Below are 21,775 nucleotides of genomic sequence, written 5' to 3'. Positions count from 1 at the left end.
AAAAACAAAAAAAAACTACCATAACTTAATCATTATGAAATAATCTGAATAGCCCTATACCTACTAAATAAGTTGAATTTGTAATTTCAAAACACTCTTTAAAAGAACTCTTCAGCCTAAATGGTTTCACTGAAATTTATAGCAAACTTAAAAAAAAAATAACACCAATTGGTGTTAATCTCATCTAGAAAATAGAACTGAAACACTTTCAAATTCTCTCTATTAAGCTAGTATTACCCCAATACCAAAACCAGACAAAAACAGTACAAAAAGGAAAACTATAGACCAATATCCTTCATAATTATAGATCCTTAACAAAATATTAGCAAATGGAATTCAGCAATACACACAAAATAATTATTACACACCATTACTAAGCAGAGTTTATTACAGGGACACAGGTCTGGATCAATATTCTAAAACTAATCAACATAATCCAGCACATTAAAAAGCTAAAGAAAAAAATACACATGATCACATTAACTGAGATAGAAAAAGCATTTGACAAATCTCAAAACCCATTTGTAGGGGGAAATAAAACCACACCTCTCAGAAAAACAGGAATAAAAGGGAACTGCCTCAACTTGATAAAGAGAATCTACAATAAACCTACAGTTAACATATGCCTGACAGTGAAAGACTGAATGGATTCCCCCCTAAAACTGCAGGGAGGGGGGAGGGATGGAGAGACAATATCCACTGTCAACATATTGAACATAGTGCTGGAAGTTCTTGCCAGTGCAATAAGACAAGAAAAGGAAATAAAAGACAAACAAATTTGAAAGGAAAAAATAAAACTGTCCTTGTTTGACAATGACATAATTATCTAAGTAGAAAATTCCAAAGAATCTACAAAAATACATGCAAAACATAAAAATAAAAAACTTTCAGAAAAAAATATAGGACAAAATTTTCAGGATCCATTAATAGGCAACGAGTTCTTAGACACCAATCCATAAAAGACTGATAAATTGCACTTCATCAAAATATAAAACTTTTGCTCTGAGAAAGACACTGTTAAGTGGATGAGAAGACAAGCTAAGGAGTGGGACAAAACATTTATAAGCCACATACTCAGCAAAAAATTAGTATTTAGAATATATGTGTGTGTGTGTGTGTGTATAAACTCTCAAAACTCAACAGTAAAAGAGCAAACAATTCAATTAGAAAATGGGCAAGAGACATGAAGATTTCACATACTGATGATGACATATATACAAGTTTTCACTGAAATGGTGTTTACAATACAAAATGACAGAGAATGACCTCAATGTTTCTCAGACTAGTTAAATAAATTTCAGTATAACCAAACATTAGAATGCAGCATAGAAAAGAATGAGGCTGGTCTTAAATGTTATGCTCTACCAAACATATTTAAAAGGGGGGGGGGGACAAGGATGCAAAAGAGGGTATACCAAAACAAAAAAAGAAAACCAACAAGAAAAAATACACACACATATATATTTTACACACACACTTGTTTATCATAAAAGAAAATCAGTAATAAGAGAAAAGATGGATGTTACATAATGATAAAAGGGTCAATCCAACAAGAGGATATAACATTTGTAAATATTTATGTACACAACAAAGGAGCACATAAATATATAAGGCAAATATTAACAGACCTAAAGGAAGAAACAGTAGTACAACAATAGTAGGGGATTTTAATACCCTACTTACATCAATGGATAGATCATCCAGACAGAACAGATAGAAGAAAACCTCAGCCTTGAATGACATGTTAAACCACTGCACCTAACAGATATATACAGAACATTCCATCCAAAAGCAACAGAATATACATTCTTCTCAAGTGTACACGGAACATTTTCCAGGACAGATCATACATTAGGTCACACACAAAAAAAGTCTTAATAAATCTAAGAGGACTGACATCATATCAAGTATCTTTTCCAACCACAATGATCTGAAACGGGAAGTTACATAAAGAAAACTGGAAAATTCACAAACATGTAGAGATCAAACACCATGCTACTGAACTACCAATGGGTCAAAGAAGAAATCAAAAGAAAACTGAAAATGAAAATATAACAACAAATTTGTGGGGTGCAGCAAAAGCAGTTTTGAGACAGAAGTTCATAGCAATAAATGCCTACCTCAAGAAAGAAGAAAAGTCTCAAACAACCTAACTTTACACCTCAAGGAATTAGAAAAAAAGAGCAAATAAAGCCCAAAGTTAGTAGGAGGAAGAGAATAACAAAGATGAGAACAGAAATAAATGAAATAGAGACTAAAAAGACAACAGAGAAGATCAATCAAAGACCTGGTTCTTTGAAAAGATAAAATTGACAAGCCTTTAGCTAGACTCACCAAGAAAAAAAGAGAGGACTCAAAATCAGAAATGAAAGAGATTACAACTGATACTACAGAAATATAAAGGATCATAAGAGATAACTATGAACAATTATATACCAACAAATTGGACAACCTAGAAGAAATGGATAATTTCCTAGAAACATACCCACCAGGACTGATCATGATGAAATAGAAAATCTAAACACACTGATTACTAAAGTAAGGAGCCTGAATCAGTAACCAAAAACCTCCCAACAAACCAAAGTCCAGGACTAGACAGCTCCAGTGGTGAATTCTCCCAAACATTCAAAGGAAAATTAATACCAATCCTCAAACTCTTCTAAGAAACAGAAGAGGAGGGAACTCTTCCAAATCCAATTTATGAGGCCAGCTTTACCCTGTTAGCAAAACCAGACAAGGACACCACAAGTAAAGAAAATTATGGACCAGTATCCCTGGTGAACATAGATGCGAAAATCCTCAACAAAATATTAGCAAACTGAATTCAACAATACATTAAAGGGATCATACTCTGTGATCAAGTGGGATTTATTCCAGGGATGCAAGGATGGTTCAACATCTGCCAATCAGTCACCGTGATATACACATTAACAAAATGAAGGATAAAAATCATATGATCACCTCAGTGGAGCAGAAAAGCACTTGACAAAATTCAACTTCCATTTATGATAAATACTCTCAACAAAGTGGGTACAGAGGGAACATACCTCAACATAATAAAAGTACCAGTATGACAAGAACAGCTAACACCATACTCAAAGGTGAAAAACAGACAGCATTTCCTCTAAGATCAGAAACATGACAAGGATGCTCATGCTCACCACTTTTATTCAGTCTAGTACTGGCAATCTTAGCCAGAGCAATTAGGCAAGAAAAAAATACAAAAGGCATGCAAACTGGAAAGGAAGAAGTAAAAGTGTCACTATCTGCAAATGACCTGATATTTAGAAAGAAACCACTAAAAGCTCCATCAAAAAACTGCTAGAACTGAAACTAATTCAGTAAAGTTGAAGGACACAAAATCAATACACAAAAAAATGTGTTGCCTTTCTAGACACCAATAACACTCTATCAGAAAGAAAAATATGTATCAAAATTCCAATGGCTTTTTAAAAAAATTTTTTGAAAGATTTTATTTATTTGACAGAGAGAGACACAGCGAGAGAGGGAACACAAGCAGGGGGAGTGGGAGAGGGAAAAGCAGGCTTCCTGCCGAGCAGGGAGCCCGATGCGGGGCTCGATCCCAGGACCCTGGGATCATGACCTGAGCCGAAGGCAGGAGCTTAAAGACTGAGCCACCCAGGCACCCCTTCAATGGCATTTTTTAAAAGACATTATTTTATTTGAGAGAGAGAGTGAGCACAAGTGGGGGGAGGGGCAGAGGGCGAGAACCTCAAGAAGACTCCTCGCTCAGTGTAAAACCCAATGGGGGGCCCAATCCCATGACCTTGAGATCATGACCTGGGCCAAAACCAAGAGTCAGACACCTAACCAAATGAGCCACCCAGGTGCCCCACCAATGGCATTTTTCAAAGAAATACAATAAATAATCCTAATATTGGTATGGAACCACAAAAAAACCCTGACAAGGCAAAGCAATCTTGAGAAAGAAGAACAAATCTGTACCCATCATGTGCCCTGATTTCAAACTATTATAAAGCTATAGTACTTATTATTTTTTTTTTTTTAAAGATTTTATTTATTTATATGACAGAGAGAGACAGCGAGAACAGGAACACAAGCAGGGGGAGTGGGAGAGGGAGAAGCAGGCTTCCTGCTGAGCAGGGAGCCTGATGCGGGACTCGATCCCAGGACCCTGGGATCATGACCTGAGGCGAAGGCAGACGCTTAACGACTGAGCCACCCAGGCGCCCAAAGCTATAGTACTTATTAAAACACTATGGCACTGACATAAAAATGCACACATAGATCAATGGAACAGACTAGAGAGCCCAGAAGTAAACCCACACATATTTGGTCAATTAATTTATAACAAAGGAGCCAAGAATATACAATGGGGAAAGGACCAGTCTTTACAATACCTACTGTTGGGAAAACTGGACAGTCACATGCAAAAGAATGTAACTTGACTACTACCTTGTACCACACACAAAAATTAAGTAGAAATGGATTAAAGACTTGGACATAAGACCTGAAACCATAAAACTCCTAGAAGAAAACATAGTTGGTAAGCTCCTTAATATAGGTCTTGGCAATGTTTTCTGAATCTGACACCAAAAGCAAAAATAAGTAAGTGCGACTATATCATACTTTATTTTTTTGATTAAGAATTATATCATACTTTAAAAGCTTCTGCACAGCAAAATTAAAAAGCAACCATCTAAATGGAAAAAAATATTTGCAAATCATATATCTGATAAGGAACGAATATCCAAAATATATAAAGAACCCATACAACTCAATAGCCTCCCCCCGCCGAAAAAAGACAATTAAAAATGGGGAGAAGATCTAAATAGACACTTTTCCAAAGAAGACATACAGACAGCCAATGGGCACATGAAAAGGTACTGAGCAACATTCTTCATCAGGAAAATACAAATCAAAACCAAAATGAGATATCATTTCACACCTGTCAGAATGGCTACTATTAAAAAGACAAGAGGGGAGCCTGGCTTGTTCAGTTTGTAGAGCATGTTACTCTTGATCTCAGGGTTATAAGTTCAAGCCCCATGTTGGGTATAGAGATTACTTAAAATCTTTAAAGATTAAAAATTTAAAAATTAAAAAAATTAAAAGACAAGAAATAACAAATGTTGGCAAGGATGTAGAGAAAAGGGAACTCTTGTGCACACTGGTTGGAGCCACTATGGAAAACAGTATGGAGGTTCCCCCAAAAATAAAAAATAGAACTACTATATGATCCAGCAATTCCACTTCTGGGTATTTATCCAAAGAAAAGAAAACAAAAACACTAACTCAAAAAGTTATATGCACTACCATGTTCACTGCAGCTTTATTTACATTAGCCAGGATATGGAAACAAACTAAGTGTCCACTGATGGACGAATGGATAAAGAAATTGTGATATATATATAATGGAATACTATTTAGCCATAAAAAAGAATGAAACCTTGCCATCTGCTACAACTTGGATGGACCTGAGAGGCATTATGCTAAATGAAAATGGACACCTAACTCATACCACATACAATATTTAACCCAAAACAGATCAATGGCCTGAATATAAGTGCTAAAATCATTAATTCCCTAGAATAAAACTTAGGGGTAAATCTTCATGATGTTGGATTTGGCAAAAGATTCTTAGATATGCATTAAAAGCATGAACAATGAAAGAAAAAATAAACTGAACATCATCAAAATTAACTTTTGTGCAAAGACATTATCAAGAAACTGAATAAAACAACACTTGGTTGGGTTTGAATGGGTCTAATATCAAGAACATATAGGGGCACCAAGGTCGCTCTGCAGGTTAAGTGTCTGACTGTTGGTCTCAGCTCAGGTCTTGATCTCAGGGTTTTGAGTCCAAGCCCAGCATGGAGCCTACTTTAAAAAAAAGGGGGGAACATATAATGATTTACTAAAACTTAACAAAAATACAAACAATCTAATTTTAAAAACGGGCAATGGATGTGAATAGACATTTTCTATAAAGAAGATATAGAAATAGCCAATAAGCACATGAGAAAATGCTCAATATCATTAATCATTAGGAAAATACAAACCAAAAGCACAGTGAGATATCAGGTCACACCAACTAAGATAGCAATTTTTAAAAGAAAACCAAAAACAAAAAATAAGTATAGGTGAGGATGTGGAGAAATTTAGAACCTTTGTGCATTACTGGTGGGAATGTAAAATGGCTGCTGTGGAAAACAGTATGGCAGTTCCTCATAAAGATAAACACAGCACTGCCAAATGACCCAGCAAATCCACTTCTAGATATATACCCAAAAGAACTGAAAACAGGACTCAGATATCTGTACACCAACGTTCATTTGTAGCATTGTTCACAATAGTGAAAAGGTAGAAACAACCCAAGTGTCCATCAACGATGAATGGATAAACCAAATGTGGTATAAACATACGATGGAATATTATTCAACCCTAAGAAGGAATGAAATTCTGATACATGCTACAATATGAATGAACCTTGAAAACATACCGTGAAATAAGTCAGACACAAAAGGACAAATACTGTATGATTCCACTTACATGAAATATCTAGAATAGGCAAATTCAGAGGCAGAAAGTGGATTAGAGGTTACAGGGGCTGAGGGAGAGGGAAGTGGAGAGTTATTGCTTAATTTGTATAGAGTTTCTGTTTGGGGTGATGAAAAAGTTTTGGAAATAGATATTGGTGACAGTTGCACAACACTGAATGCAGTTACTGGCACTGAATTATACACTTAAAAACAGTTAAAATGGCTAATTTTATGTTATACATATTTAAAATTAAGAGAAAGAGTTATTATATGTATGTACAAAAATCAGAATCCTACCAAAGTCCTTAACCAAAACAGGTGTGAATGTAATTATCAGTAAGTGCATTGCATTACAAATTATTTGGTCATACGCTGAAATCAATTTACTTGCAAATAATTTATTAGATTATAAGTAAAATGGAAAATGAGTCTTGTCTATATAGAAAGGGAAAAGTTTATTTTGGGCATTATAAAAGAATAACTAGAATTATTAGCTTGTTACAAAAAGTCTCTGTTAATGAAAAACTCAACTTTTCTTTTTATCTCAAGACCTATATTTATTTTGAACCTCGAACAGTCAAACTCCTTTCCACATACTAAGTACAATCTGATTTGCAACTGGGATGCTTTAACATATAGGGGCAGATTACAGACTTTATCACCAGATACAAGTTTCATAGAAACAATTGTTTTATTTTGAATTGCATCTCCATAATGCTTGCCAGACAGTAAGTGCTCAACAAATTTAATGAATAAAACCAAATCAGTCACAATCAGCAGCAAAGCAACATTAAAGAAACTTTCAAAATCATCTTCCTGTTATACTTTTAAAATATCTATTTTATTTTATTTTTTTTAAAGACTTTATTTATTTATTTGAGAGAGAGAATGAGAGAGCACAAGAGTGGGGAGCGGGAGAGGGAGAAGCAGGCTCCCCACTGAGCAGGGAGCCCGATGCGGGACTGGATCCTGGGACTCCAGGATCATGACCTGAGTCGAAGGCAGCCGCTCAAGCAACTGAGCCACCCAGGCGCCCCTAAAATACCTATTTTAAAAGTAATGCCTAGGGGTGCCTGGGTGGCTCAGTCATTAAGCGTCTGCCTTGGGCTCAGGTCATGATCCCAGGGTCCTGGGATCGAGCCCCGCATCGGGCTCCCTACTCCGCGGGAAGCCTGCTTCTCCCTCTCCCCCTCCCCCTGCTTGTGTTCCCTCTCTCGCATGTCTCTCTGTCAAATAAATAAATAAAATCTTTAAAAAAATAATAATACCTAAGTAATTCAGAGTCCATAAAACCAAAACTTTAAATTACTTTTCTCCTATGTATATTCCTATCCCCAATGGGAAGTTACCAGAATTTGACTTTATGAGGACTTTCTTGTAGTGATTTGTGTTTGCCTGCCTGTAAGGCAGCCCAAGCCTAGAAAGGAAAATCAAACAAGCAGTCCTCTTCATGGCTGGATGGCTGGACTACTCAAGGTGGTGCCAAAGTGCTCCTGGTTCACTAGTTCATATAGTAGTAATACGGGCAACATCTATCTGCATTGTTTTCTTTTGCCTTTACTGCTTTGTTTGTGGAGTTTTGTACATTAAAGGTTTAATTATGAAATAAACTTGAATGTGAAATGCAAACTTTACTTGACAGCTACTAAAACAAACTATGCACTGGGGCGCCTGGGTGGCTCAGTTGGTTAAGCGACTGCCTTCGGCTCAGGTCATGATCCTGGAGTCCCGGGATCGAGTCCCACATCGGGCTCCCTGCTCAGCGGGGAGTCTGCTTCTCCCTCTCACCCTCCTCCCTCTCGTGCTCTCTGTCTCTCATTCTCTCTCAAATAAATAAATAAAATCTTAAAAAAAAACCAAAACAAAAAAACAAACTATGCACTATTAATATCAACGATAATTAAGTTTTGACTTTTAGAACTTACCCTAAGATACCTTTTTTTAAAGCATAAGGGGCTTAGGGGGAACAAAGGACCCTTTAAGTGGGGGGAAGATTGTAATGGAATGATCCTGAGTCAGGCAGTGTATAGCCAAAGAGGTGACCCTGGCAGGCTATGAGAACGAGCCTCCCAGATCTTGGACTACAGGGAAGGTAACCAACGGAGGGCTCCAGCTGCTGCACTCTGAAGTCCATCACAGCGCTCCTGCACAGGCTGCACTTCCCAGCGGCTGCTCGCCATCAAGGACTGAGCATGGCAGGCACACTAAGGCAGGCCTACTCCCAGGAGATGAGGAATTCCTGCGACAGGCAACTTTCACTGAAGAACTTTCTGAAGCCTTGGTGGACTTTCCTTAGAACTGCACTGCAGAGTAAGACACTTTCACCCCAAGTTCCTTCCTCCCTTACCTCTCTCCTTCACTTGGGAGTCAGACTTGCATCACAGCCTAAAGGCTTTCCCTGACTCCTTCCCCATTTTCTCTCACAAGCACTTCTAACAAATTTCTTTTACACCCAATCCCATCTTGGTATCTGCTTCTCCCTTGCATTACACACATTAGATCTCAACTAACAGCCAACTAACTTGAGCGGACAGACTCAGAACCACACACAATTCAACAAATGTGTCCTGAGCACCTGCTGTATGTAAGAAATATGCCAAGCATTATAGGGAATATAGGACCCTATTCTTGACTTCAAGTAATACTCAATGTAGAGAAGGAGCAAAGCTACAGATCCAGTGAAGGGCAGACTATCATTTAGTACTAAAATTGAGGTATAAAGTACAAAGTAAATTAAGAGATTCATTCTACTTAGGGGATGGAGTTGTAGTAGAAAGGCTTTATGGAGAAAATGGCATTTGAAGTATACTTTGAAAGACATTATCAGAGCCTTCGGGTTGTTACCTGCCTGTAATTCCTGAGGGCAGTCCAACAAAGACATTTTCCGTGCTTGCCATACTTGGCTACCCCCAAAGTGTAAATCCCTCTCACACTTTCTCATTCCCAGAGTACTGAAAGCTTCTTAGTTCTCCTAACATCCTCCTCTCCCAGTATGTCCTTTTTCATCCCATTACCACTTAGACCTCTAAGCCAGAAAGGGAGGAGTAAGTTTGACTCCTCTCTCCCACTACTTTGTCATTCAATCATCAGTCAATCTTTACATCTAAAATCTGTCCACTTTTCTCTATCCCCACAGCTGTTGCCCTAGTCAAAACCACCATCAACCCATCTTAACTGGCCTTCCTGCCTACAGTTCTACTACCATTTAATCTACGCTCCACAGAGCAGCCAGTGAGCCTTCAAAATTCGTATCTAGGGGCACGTGGGTGGCTCAGGCGGTTAAGCCTCCGACTCTTGGTTTTGGCTCAGGTCACAATCTCAGAGTCCTGAGACTGAGCCCCATATCAGGCTCCATGCTCAGTGGGGAGTCTGCTTGAGATTCTCTCTCTCCTTCTCCCTCTGTCCCTCCCCCGACTTGCTTGAGCATGTGCACTCGCTCTCTCTCTCTAAAATAAAATAAAATCTTTTTGAAAAATTCATATCTAATTGTCAATAGCCTGTTTGAAACCCTTCAGTGGTTCCCCACTGCTCACAAGATCTGTCCCCATGCTCCAGACTCCAGCTACTCAGAACTCCTAAAATGCTGAGCTCCTCTTGGACTCCAAGCAACCACAAATCCTTTAACTCTTCCTCCTCATCCTCACCTGGCTAACTCCCACTTCCACTTAAAACATCACTTCTGTCACTCCCAAACATAAACACACAAGATAGGGGCGCCTGGGTAGCTCAGTCGGTTAAGCATCTGCCTTCAGTTCAGGTCATGATCCTGGGGTCCTGGGACAGAGTTCTGCATCGGGCTCCCTTCCCAGCGGGGAGCCTCCTTCTCCTTCTGCCTCTGCAGCTCCCCCTGCTTTTGCAGGCATGTGTTCTCTATCAAATAAATAAAAGAAAATCTTAAAACACATGCACGCGTGCGCGTACACACACACACACACACACACACGATAGTCTCCAAGCTTCCTATTGCCACCCCAAGACTTTACTTCTCAGCCCCTTCCTTCGTGGTCTACACTAGCTTTCCATTAACTAGCGCCCTTAAAAGTCTTACTTTCTTATGCAGCAGAACCTTTTTTTCAAATGTAATCCTATGCAGACCCCTAATATGTAAAAGGGCTGAGCTTCTCAGCCTAAAGCAAGAGGTTTCAAAGCCCCCTTCATTCAGCCTCCTCTATCCTAAGGCACTTCTTCCCTAAAATCTAAGGTGCAAGACAATTAAAACCCCACAGTACTGTATTACACTGCCTACTCAAAGGAAGCAATACAGTACAGTAGAAAGAGTTGTTTCAGAAGTCACACAGACTCAGGTTCAAATCCCGATTCCTTTTTTTTTTTTTTTAAAGATTTTATTTTTATTTATTTGAGAGAGAGAGAATGAGAGACAGAGAGCATGAGAGGGAGGAGGGTCAGAGGGAGAAGCAGACTCCCCGCCGAGCAGGGAGCCCGATGCGGGACTCGATCCGGGGACTCCAGGATCATGACCTGAGCCGAAGGCAGTCGCCCAACCAACTGAGCCATCCAGGCGCCCCAAATCCCGATTCTATTTCTTATAAGATCTTTTTTTTTTTTAAAGATTTTATTTATTTATTTGAGAGAGAGAGAATGAGAGAGAGCACATGAGAGGGGGGAGGGTCAGAGGGAGAAGCAGACTCCCTGCCGAGCAGGGAGCCCCATGCGGGACTCGATCCAGGGACTCCAGGATCATGACCTGAGCCGAAGGCAGTCGCTTAACCAACTGAGCCACCCAGGCACCCTAGTTATAAGATCTTGAGCAGTCTGCCTAAGGATCCATTTCCTCAACTGTAAAACTCAGCTATAAAAACAGACTCTCACTACTTCCATTCAACATTAAATGGAGGTCCTAGCCAGTAAAATAAGGCAAGAAAAATAAATAAATATCGGATTGTCTGTAGTTACAGATGACATAATTACATAGAAAATTCTGTGGAATCTACAACTACCAGCAAAATCAAAGCATATGAGGACAACATATAAAAAGCAGCTTTATGTTTGCATATTTGTGACTAACAATTAGAAAATAAAATTCTAGGGGCACGTGGGTGGCTCAGTTGGTTGAGTGTTGCACTCTTGATTTTGGCTCAGGTCATGATCTCATCGGGCTCCCCACTCAGCAGGGAGGCTGCTTCTCTCCCTTTTCCTCTCCCTCTGCCCCTCCCCCCACCACATGCTCCCACATGCGCTCTCAAAATAAATAAAAATCTTTAAAAAAAAAGAATTTTTTTTAAGATTTTATTTATTTATTTGACAGAGAGACACAGAGAGAGAGGGAACACAAGCAGCGGGAGTGGGAGAGGGAGAAGCAGGCTTCCCACCAAGCAGGGAGCCTGATGCAGGGCTTGATCCCAGGACCCTGGGACCATGACCTGAGCCGAAGGCAGACGCTTAACGACTGAGCCACCCAGTCTCCTGAAAATTCTAAAACAATTTACAATAGCATCAAAATACAAAATATTTAGGGTTAAACTTAACCAAAGACATGTAAGACTTCTACATTAAAAACTACAAAGTGTTGCTGACAGAAATTAAAGTCTTGGGGTGCCTGGGTGGCTCAGTCGGTTAAACGTCTGCCTTCAGCTCAGGTCATGATACCAGGGTCCTGGGATTAAGCTAGCCGGCCTGGCTTTCTACTCAATGGGGAGTCTGCTTCTCCCTCTCCCTCTGCCCTTCCCCCTGCTCATGCTCATGCTCTCTCTCTCAAATAAAATCTTTAAAAAAGAAATTAAAAAGTCTAAATAAATGGAGAGATATACCATGTTTTTGGACCCAAAGATTTAATATTGTTAAGATATCAATTCTCCCTAGTGATCAATCTATAGATTCAATGCAATCACAATCAAAATCTCACCAAGATATTTTGGTAGAAATTGACAGGTTGGTTCAAAATTTATAGTGAAATCCAAATCTAGAAACACTAAAAGAGTATTTTTTTAAAAGATTTTATTTATTTATTTGCTAGAGAGAGAGATCACAAGTAGGCAGACAGGCAGGCAGAGGCAGAGGGAGAAGGAGACTCCCCGTGGAGCATGGAGCCCAATGCGGGGCTCGATCCCAGGACACTGGGATCATGACCTGAGCGGAAGGCAGACGCTTAACCGACTGAGCCACCCAGGCGCCCCTAAAAGAATATTTTTAAAAGAGGAACAAAACTGGAGGACTTACACTACCTAACTTCAAGACTTACTATAAATCTCCAGCAACCAGTAGTGTGAACTGATATAAAAGTAAATTGATCAATGGGATAGAATGGAAATGTTTGAATATATATTTACATAAATATATATGATATATATTCATTTAATTTTCACAAAAACATCACAGTCCAACAGAGAAAGAAAAATCTCTTCAACATAGTTCTGTAATAACTAGATACAACCATAAAAAATGAATCTCAATTCCCACTTTATATTGTACACAATAATTAATCTGAAATGGACCACAGATTACGTAAAAGCTAAAACTATATAAAGTTTTTAGAAAACAGCATTAGAATTATCTTCATGACCTGGTGGCAAGCAAGGAGTTCTTAAACACAGAGAGCAATAACCTTAAAAAAAAAAAAAAACTGGGGTGCCTGGATGGCTCGCTCAGTCGTTGGGCATCTGCCTTCGGCTTGGGTCGTGATCCCGGGGTCCTGGGATCGAGCCCCGCGTTGGGCTCCCTGCTTGGCGGGGGGCTTCCTTCTCCCTTCCCCTTTGTCCCTGCTTGTGTTTCCTCTCTCGCTGTCTCTCTCTGTCAAATAAATAAAATCTTAAAAAAAAAAAAACTAATAAATTTGACTCTTTGATATTTAAAACTCTGCTCATCAAAAACACCATTAGGAGAATGAATAGGCAAAGCAAAGGATAGAAGAAAATATTCATAAACATTTTTTTTTAAAGATTTATTTATTCATTTGAGAGAGCAAGAATGAGAGAGAGTACATGAGAGGGGGCAAGGTCAGAGGGAGAAGCAGGCTCCTCGCCAAGCAGGGAGCCTGATGCGGGACTCGATCCCGGGACTCCAGGATCATGACCTGAGCCGAAGGCAGTCGCTTAACCAACTGAGCCACCCAGGCGCCCCATAAACATTTTTTTGATAATAGTTATCCAGGCTATATAAAGAACTCCTACAACTCAATACTAAAAAGAACTAAAAATTTAAAATGGGCAACAGATTTATGCAGACTGTCCAAAGGAAGACATAAGAATGGCCAATAAGAACATGAAAAGGTGTTCAATATCAGTCACCAGGATAATGCAAATTAAAACCACAATTACACTACACACGCACCACAGTGACTAAAATTAAAGACTGATAACATCAAATACTGGCAGAGATGTGGAGCAACGGGAACTCTCATACATTGTTTGTGGGAATATAAAAGGTACAACCACTTTGAGAAAAGGTCTGGCAGTTTATTATAAAACTAAACAGACACTCTATGAGCCATTTCTCCTAGTATTTACCCAAGAGAAGTGAAAACATAGTCCTACCGAAAAAACTTGTATAATAAGAACCTTCATGGAAATTTTATTCATAATAGCCCCAAACTGGAAACCTCCCAGGTATCTGATACTGTCCTATGATAGAAGAAAGGACTGAACTTCTGATAAACACAACCTCAAAGCCTTACCAAAAATAAATGCTGTGTGATTCTATTAATATGACATTCTAGAATAGTTACAATTAATCTATGATGGTATGATAAAAGATCAGAACAATAGTTGCAGGGACTGACCGACAAGGCACATGAGGGAAATTTCAGGAGTGATAGTAATGTCTGATATCCTGATAGAGGCTTGGGTTGTATCTGTTTATCAAAACTCACTAAATGGTACAATTAACACTCCACTGTACCTAGATTTTACCTAAACAACAAAAAGAACTGTAAACAAATACTGAACTCTAGTTAATGACATGCATACTGAAGCGCTTAGGGGTAAAGTGTACTGATGTCTGTAACTGACTTTGAAAAGCATCAAAATGTAAGATGGATTAGTGGATGGAGAGAGGAATGGATAGGCATGCGATAAAGCAAACACAGTAAAATATAAATTATAGAATCTAGGTGATGGGTATATGGGTGTTTTACTGTATAATTCTTTCAACCTTTCTGTATATTTGAAACTTTTCATAATAAAATGTTGGGTAACAAACTTAATCACAAAACAAAAATATTCTAAAATGAAGTGCAGAGTTCTTTCCTATTCTATCCACAGTTGTGATATAAAATATATTATGGGGAACAGGAGTAGTTGTCACTTTTATTACTATTTGGCTGAAGCATCCTCACTGCTGTGATTTCTGGACCTCATTGCCATTGCTGGATTAGAGTCTTCCTTTCCACTACAACACATGCCATAATTCTTGTGGACTTCGCCATCATCCATATATATATAATACACCAATCCATTATTCAATACACCAACTTTTGAGCTCCTGTCTTATTTCTTTCATCTCTGGAATACTTATCACCTCCAATCATAATCCCCTATCTGCTCTCACTACCCTCCTCTTCCAACTCCCCAAGATTCCTAGTCCATGGGAGCCTTCACTTACACCTCCATGACCTGTCTTGCAGCTTTACCGCCTATCACCTGAAATATTGCTATCATCCTAGTCTCTACTGCAGCCATTTGCAACGAATTCTCCCGTGCTCCTCTACCTGAACTGATGCGTGCTACTGGAGGAAATCTCACAACCAGACCAATAAGTGCTGCTCCAAATTTATGGTCTCCACACTCAGCACTGCTCAGCAATTCCTTTCTAATTCACTACTTGGCTCCTTCTCCACACTCCACAACAGTAATTTCAAAACTTCACCACGCTTCTTAAACTCCTTACTCATTTCTCTTTCCTCACTCTATGTAAAGAATCTTGTCTTTCATTTCATTGTGAACACAGAGGCTACCTACCATGAACTCACTGCTCCCCAATCTACAAACCCATCTTTATCTCTTTCCTTCCCATCTCAGAAAAAAGGATGCCTTCACCCCTGCTAGAGGTAGCACAGCATAGTGTTTAAAAATGCAGACTCTAACCAAATTACTCTTTCCAAACCTCAGTTTCCTCTCTTCATTCAACAAATTGCACATACCTGAGGTGTACAATTTGTTAAATTTTAACCAATGTATATATCCCTGAAACTATCAGCACAATCAACAAATGACCATAAAAGCCTCCCCCTAAAATAACTATTGACCTTTTTGTCACTGTAGATTAGTTTGCAATTTCCAGATTTTTATATAATTATCTAGCATATACTCTTTTTTGATCTGGCTTCTTTCATTCAGCTTATTTTTGAGATTCAGCCACATTGCTGTGTGTTATCAATAATTCATTCCTGGAGCGCCTGGGTGGCTCAGTCATTAAGCATCTGCCTTCGGCTCAGGTCATGATATCCCAGGGTCCTGGGGTCGAGCCCCGCATCGGGCTCCCTGCTCAGCGGGAAGCCTGCTTCTCCCTCTCCCACTCCCCCTGCTTGTGTTCCGTCTCTTGCTGTGTCTCTGTCAAATAAATAAACAAAAATCTTAAAAAAAAAAAATTCATTCCTTTTTATCACCAAGTAATATTCCAATGTATGGCTATTTCACAATTTGTTTATTCATTCACCTGTTAATGGACATTGGGTTGTTTCCATTTTTTGCTGAATACAGCTGCCACGAATATCCATGTATAAGTCTTTGTATGGATAAAGGCTTCATCTACTCTTTTTTAAAGTTTTATTTGAGAGAGAGAGACGAGCAGGAGAGGCAGAGAGAAATGGAGAATCTCAAGCCGACTCTGTGCTGAGCTCAGAGCCCGACGTAGGGCTCGATCTCACGACTCTGAGATCAAGACCTGAGCTGAAACCATGAGTGGGATGCTTAACTGATTGCACCACCCAGGCGCCCCAAGGCTTCATCTATTCTTAAGACTTTGCTTACACCCCTGGAAGTCCCAAATCTGCAGTGGCAGATACCAACAAACAACCGCCAGCTCGACAAGCCCACCTGGAGAAGCCAAAAGGACTCTGTCCCAAACTCCTGTGTTCAGGTCACTCTCTCCACCCCCAACAGCTTCTCCTCCATTCTCTGTCCTGACTAAAGGCATGCAAACCAGAAACTTAAGACTCTTCGTGCTCTCTTCCCACTTGCCCTACTCACTCAGTGGTTTACCGGGTCCTGTCAATTCTACCTTGTAAACATCTCTCAAAACCCATCCCTACATTTCCATTTAGTTCAAATGCACCCTTAATTCAAACACATATCATCTCTTGGCTGGACTATTAAACTAGCCTTCTAACTTTTAAATCCTTACCTCAGGTCTCATTCTTCTCCAATCCATTTTCTATTCTACGGCCAAAGTGAATTTTCTAAAATTCCAAACTGATGTTACCCATTCCTCAATGACCTTCATCCCCTCAAGATAAAATTCAAACTCCTTAGCTTAACATTAAAAAAATTCTCTATAAAGCAGTTTGCTCTCCAAACTCATCCTCTGCCACTTCCCACCCTGTTCTAACTTAGTCATTTCTAGATGATGTCATTTACCTTTTTATCCCTAGTGCCAAGGGCATTACCTGGTCTGTAGTAAGCATGACATATTTGTGCAACAGATAAGGTAGGACTTGGACTGATAGAGAGAGACATTCTGGGCACAGTCAGGAAAAGCAGTCATCCAGTCTGGCTGAGCACAAAGAATATGAAAGATCATGGTAGGCAATCCAGTCAGGAAAGCAGGATGAAGCCAGATCATCAATCAAGATCAATTCCATGCTAAAGACTGTGCACTTCATCCTATGCCCTCAAAAGATATCGTTGTTTTTGTTTTTTATTTAAATTCTAGTTAGTTAACATATAGTGTAATATTGGTTTTGGGAGAATTTAGTGATTCATCACTAACACCCAATGCTCATCACAACAAGTGCCTGCCTTAATACCCAACACCCATTTAGCACATCCCCTAGCCCGCCTCCCCTCCAGCAACCCTCAGTTTGTTCCCTATAGTTAAGAGTCTCTTATGGTTTGCCTCCCTCTGTTTTCCCTTCCCCTACGTTGATATCAATGGTTCTCAACAAGAGTGCAACATACTCAGAAGTGTACAATAACTTCTGAAATTTGAAAACCAGATACAGGAAAGGTGAGAGGCAGTAAACTAGTTAAGAGGCTATCACAGTGGTCTGGGAAAGAGGACTCAGAGTAGAAGGAAACAGATTAGAAGACATGTCAAAGGGAAATAAACCTATGTTTATTGTGTTATATCTTGTGCCTGGGTATGGGCAGTAACATAAAAGAGAGAAGTCAGAGATGACTCCAAAGTTTTGAACCAAATAAAATAATAAAGCCACTAAGCAAGAGGAATTTTTTTTAATGGTCCGTGGAGGAGGAGAGAGATGATGGTTTTAGTTGCGGTATTCCCACACCCATTCATTCAAACATAAGTGCCTACTAGGTAGGTGTCAGGCACTGTATGTGTGAAGGATAAAAAGGGGTAAAATACCATTCCTTTTCTCAAAGACCATCTAATCTACTTGTGGGATGGGGAAGACAAGTAAATAGGAACTTACAATTCATTGTTAAGTGCTAGGGTTTGGTGCTAAAAGAAAGTAAAGACTATCCAACTCAGCCCTGAGAATTTGAGAAAACACTGAGGTCGAGTTAGCATTAGGCCAGGCAAAGGGCAGTCCAGGTGAAGAAAATAACATGACGATAGAGCCTCAGGTAAGACAACACAAATTGGGCACATCTGCAAACAGTAAAATAAGTCTAAAGGAAGAGTTCAATATAAGGAGATATCCACATGAAATGTCTAGCAGGCAGGTGAAAATGCAGGTTCTGAGAGCTCTCAAGAGCTACATCCAGATATGCAATATATTTTCAACCTCATCTTAGGTGGCTTAGAGTGCTCATCAGTGGCTATCTTAAATAAGAATTGGAAGAACCCTACTTATCAGCTAGATTGTGTACACTTCCACCTCCCCCCATCACTTCTGTCATGCAAGGGTAGCTCTGTTTCAAGTTAAATAGGTCACAAGGATTGGTGGGAACTGTGGAAAGTTGGAGAATGCAGGCCCAGTCTGAAGAGGAAAGCCATTCACTCAGCTCCAGCAGTTTACTGTCTTGCCCAATGTGGAGAGATCGTCCTATTCTTCACGAAAAACTGAAAATTCAGATTTTATGTAACATCTCCCACTTTTAAACACTGGTAACTAATTACATTAAAAGTCTGTAAAACAACATTGTGCCAGCCAAAGAAAAAGCTTCTGTGGAAAGATTTCAGCAAGGGCCACCAGTGTGGCAGATTTGGACCTGGTCTGCCAACTCCTACAATGCTCTTTCCACTACTTCCCAGTACCCTCAACTAAGAGTATCTTGATGGTTCCCTGGGACAGGAGCTGTTTGCTCCTAAGCAAAACAGCCCTAAACTGATAGTGTTTTACAAGTTCTTTTGTATGTTCTCAACAATTTTTCTGTGTCCTCCCCACTCCACCCCCACCTCCATCAGTACCAAGCTTCTAACATGACTGAGACCTCCTACTCCCCTATTATAAGCTAAGATTTTGCAGGTAAAGCAAAAGTAAAAAGAGAGCCCTGATTTCTAATGAATAAAGTATATAAGGAATATGGCATCTCTCTGGTTTTCTTAGAAAACATCACAGAGATGTTTGTTACTTAGATACTTAAGGAAAAAAGTCAGTAACTTATATCTGAAAAAATGAGCAAATTCTGCTAACAAACTAAATAGTTTCCACTGTAAGTTTCCGGGGGGGGGGGGCGGGGGGGGGGCGGGGAGGGCAAAAGGGAAAGCAAAAGTTGCTGGCCTTTGGGAAACATCAGGCACCTTTTAAGACACAGTTTTTAAAGGTATAAATGTTTAGAACAAAAGGTACATCACAATCTCAACTCTCAGTAGGAGTAAAAACATAGTTTAATAACAAAACATTCTTTGAGCAACAAGAAATTGGGATTAAGAAACACTATTAAAGCAATCTGTATTTATAGAAAAGGTAAAAGGGAAACAAACACCTTATTTATTTATTTATTAAGATTTTATTTATTTATTTGACAGAGAGGGACAGCGAGAGAGGGAACACAAGCAGGGGGAGCGGGAGAGGGAGAAGCAGGCTTCCCGCTGAGCAGAAAGCCCGATGCGGGGCTCGATCCCAGGACCCTGAGATCATGACCTGAGCCGAAGGCAGAGGCTTAACGACTAAGCCACCCAGGCGCCCCAAAAAACACCGTTTTAATGTTCGTTCACACACACTAGTTTCTGACGTTTTCATGTACATACGAAGTCACAATGTTGCTTTAGAGGCTTTTAAAATGTAACATTTCCTAAATGTACTAAACATTTAAAAGCACAGATCATGGAGTATGCAACTTTAGGTAACAATGTGGCAAACTTGAAGAAACACGGAAAGGCTAAAAATTCAAACCAACAAAACAAAAGATAGTACCAAGATTCTCAGACGCTCGGGGGCAAAAAAAAAAAGAAAGAAAAGAAAAAGAAAAAAAGTGGCATGTACACCCGCCCCTGTTAATCGGAGGAGTGGGGGAATTCAGGGGAATGAAGAGTGATTACAGAGGACGAGCAAAGCAGGCCATGTTCCTGCTGGCAAGCGAGCTCTGCAATTACTTAGAGCAAGCATTATGGCTAGAGCATTCTCGAGCCCACTAAAACCAGCATACTGGACACCTAAAACCGGAGGCTGACAGCAGCTCCAGGGTAAGACCGAGAAGGCGGAAAAGTGGCCTGCTTTGACCTCCACTGAAAACTGAGTCTCCTCCAACTCTTGTCTCTGAATCAGGGGCAGGACGTTAACCTCTCAGAGGTTGGATTATTCGGGCAAACTCTGCCTGGCTTCCTGCGGCCTTCCCACACACCGGGTGAATGTCAACACCCAGCCAGCGAGTGTGGGGGAACCTCTCAGTGTGCGCCGTCCTTTCTGGGAGGCGGCGAGACCGGGAAGAAAGACGGCCCTGCGCACGCCCCGCCTCCCCAGCCCTTCTCCGGCCCCGGCCCCGCGCCCTCGCAAGGGCTGCAAGCCGGGAAGCGGGGTCCCGCGCGCTCCTCACCTTTTTCAGCGCCGGCACCAGCAGCCCCCGCCACTTGGGTGCGTTCTCCTCGCTGAAAAACTCGTACGGCAGCTGCTGCGCCTGCATGGTGCCCCCGGGGCGCCTCTGGGCGGGGAGAGGGGCGGCGGCGGCCGGGCCGGGGAGCCGCGAGAGGGCGAGCTCGCAGCACCGAACAGGGCCGCGGCCCCACCGGACGGCCCGGCCCCCTCGGGGCGCCGCGCGGCCGGGCTAGTCCTGGAGAAGGGGCTGAGGGGCGAGGCCCGCGCCCGGCCACCCACCCGACACGGGCACCAGCCGTGGAGAGCGAACGCAGCCCGGAGGCGGCGGCGGCGGCATCCCGCACCACCGCCCCGGGGCCGGGCCCCCCACCCCTCCCCGGCCCACCGGCGCCGGCCCGGGCTGCCCTCCGCCGCGGCCGCCGCCCGCCGGGGCTACGCTCCCGGGCCCGGCCTGGCCCCGCGGCAGAGCCGGCGGCTGCGGGGGGAGGGCGTGTGGAGGGACGCTCCGGCCGCGGCGCCCGCTCCGCACAGCGGGGACCCCGAAACGCGAGCGGCCCGGGGCGGAGCTGAGCCGGGGTGTAGCGGGGGAGGGGAAAGGCCCGAGGTCGTCGTTGGAGGATCTGGCTGCCCAGAGGTGCCGCCGCGGCCGCCGCCGACGACTCCGGTGTAGCGCTGGAGCTTCCTACTAGCGAACTGAACCTGCTCGCTACTGAGCATGCGCCGCCGAGCAGGGCCGGTTCGCTCCGGGTTTTCCGGCTCCCCGGCGAAGGAGGAGGAAAGCGCCAGTGAGGGAGGGCGCCCCCGAGGACTGCAGGGGAGGAGCGAAGCGGCCCCAAGAAGTCGAACCCTGGCCTGCGGGGTGGGGTGCGAGCTACCGCGAAGTGGCCCCCATTGTGTGGTTGGGCCGCGAGGGATCCCACCTCTCTCGGAGTCCCTGGACCTTTAGTTTCGGAAAGGGCCGTTGTGTGTGTGTGTGTGTACTTTGTTCCTGAACATGGAGATAAGAACTGCCCAGAGCATGCAATGTGTAGTAAACAGACTGGACAAAAGATAGGTGCCTTTCTCAGGAAACCTACTGCTCAATATTTGTCGGATAATAAAAGTGATTACAGTATTTCCGATCGGTCTTTCCACCAAGAATTATCACCAAGAATAAAATGCATACCTGCAGTATAGATTTTGTGTGTGCGTTTTAAGT

The 21,775-nt window shown here is 41.6% G+C and overlaps 1 protein-coding gene across 1 annotated transcript in view; it reads right to left on the bottom strand.

Annotated features, from left to right (window-relative positions):
- The window catches only part of SOS1 (SOS Ras/Rac guanine nucleotide exchange factor 1), a 142,267-nt gene extending 120,837 nt beyond the window's left edge, over positions 1-21,430 (bottom strand). The window contains exon 1 of the mRNA XM_081797298.1: positions 20,326-21,430. Coding sequence (XP_081653424.1) covers positions 20,326-20,665 — 340 coding nt within the window. The 5' untranslated portion in view covers positions 20,666-21,430. The remainder of the gene's footprint in view (positions 1-20,325) is intronic.
- Positions 21,431-21,775: the final 345 nt, after the last annotated feature.

The sequence above is a fragment of the Leptonychotes weddellii genome, chromosome 10 (genome assembly GCF_054177405.1).
Source record: "Leptonychotes weddellii isolate Sample4059 chromosome 10, ASM5417740v2, whole genome shotgun sequence".
In the NCBI taxonomy this organism is placed as follows: domain Eukaryota; kingdom Metazoa; phylum Chordata; class Mammalia; order Carnivora; family Phocidae; genus Leptonychotes; species Leptonychotes weddellii.
The sequence above is the reverse complement of the archived record's forward strand: the minus strand, read 5'-3'. Positions and strand labels throughout refer to the sequence as shown.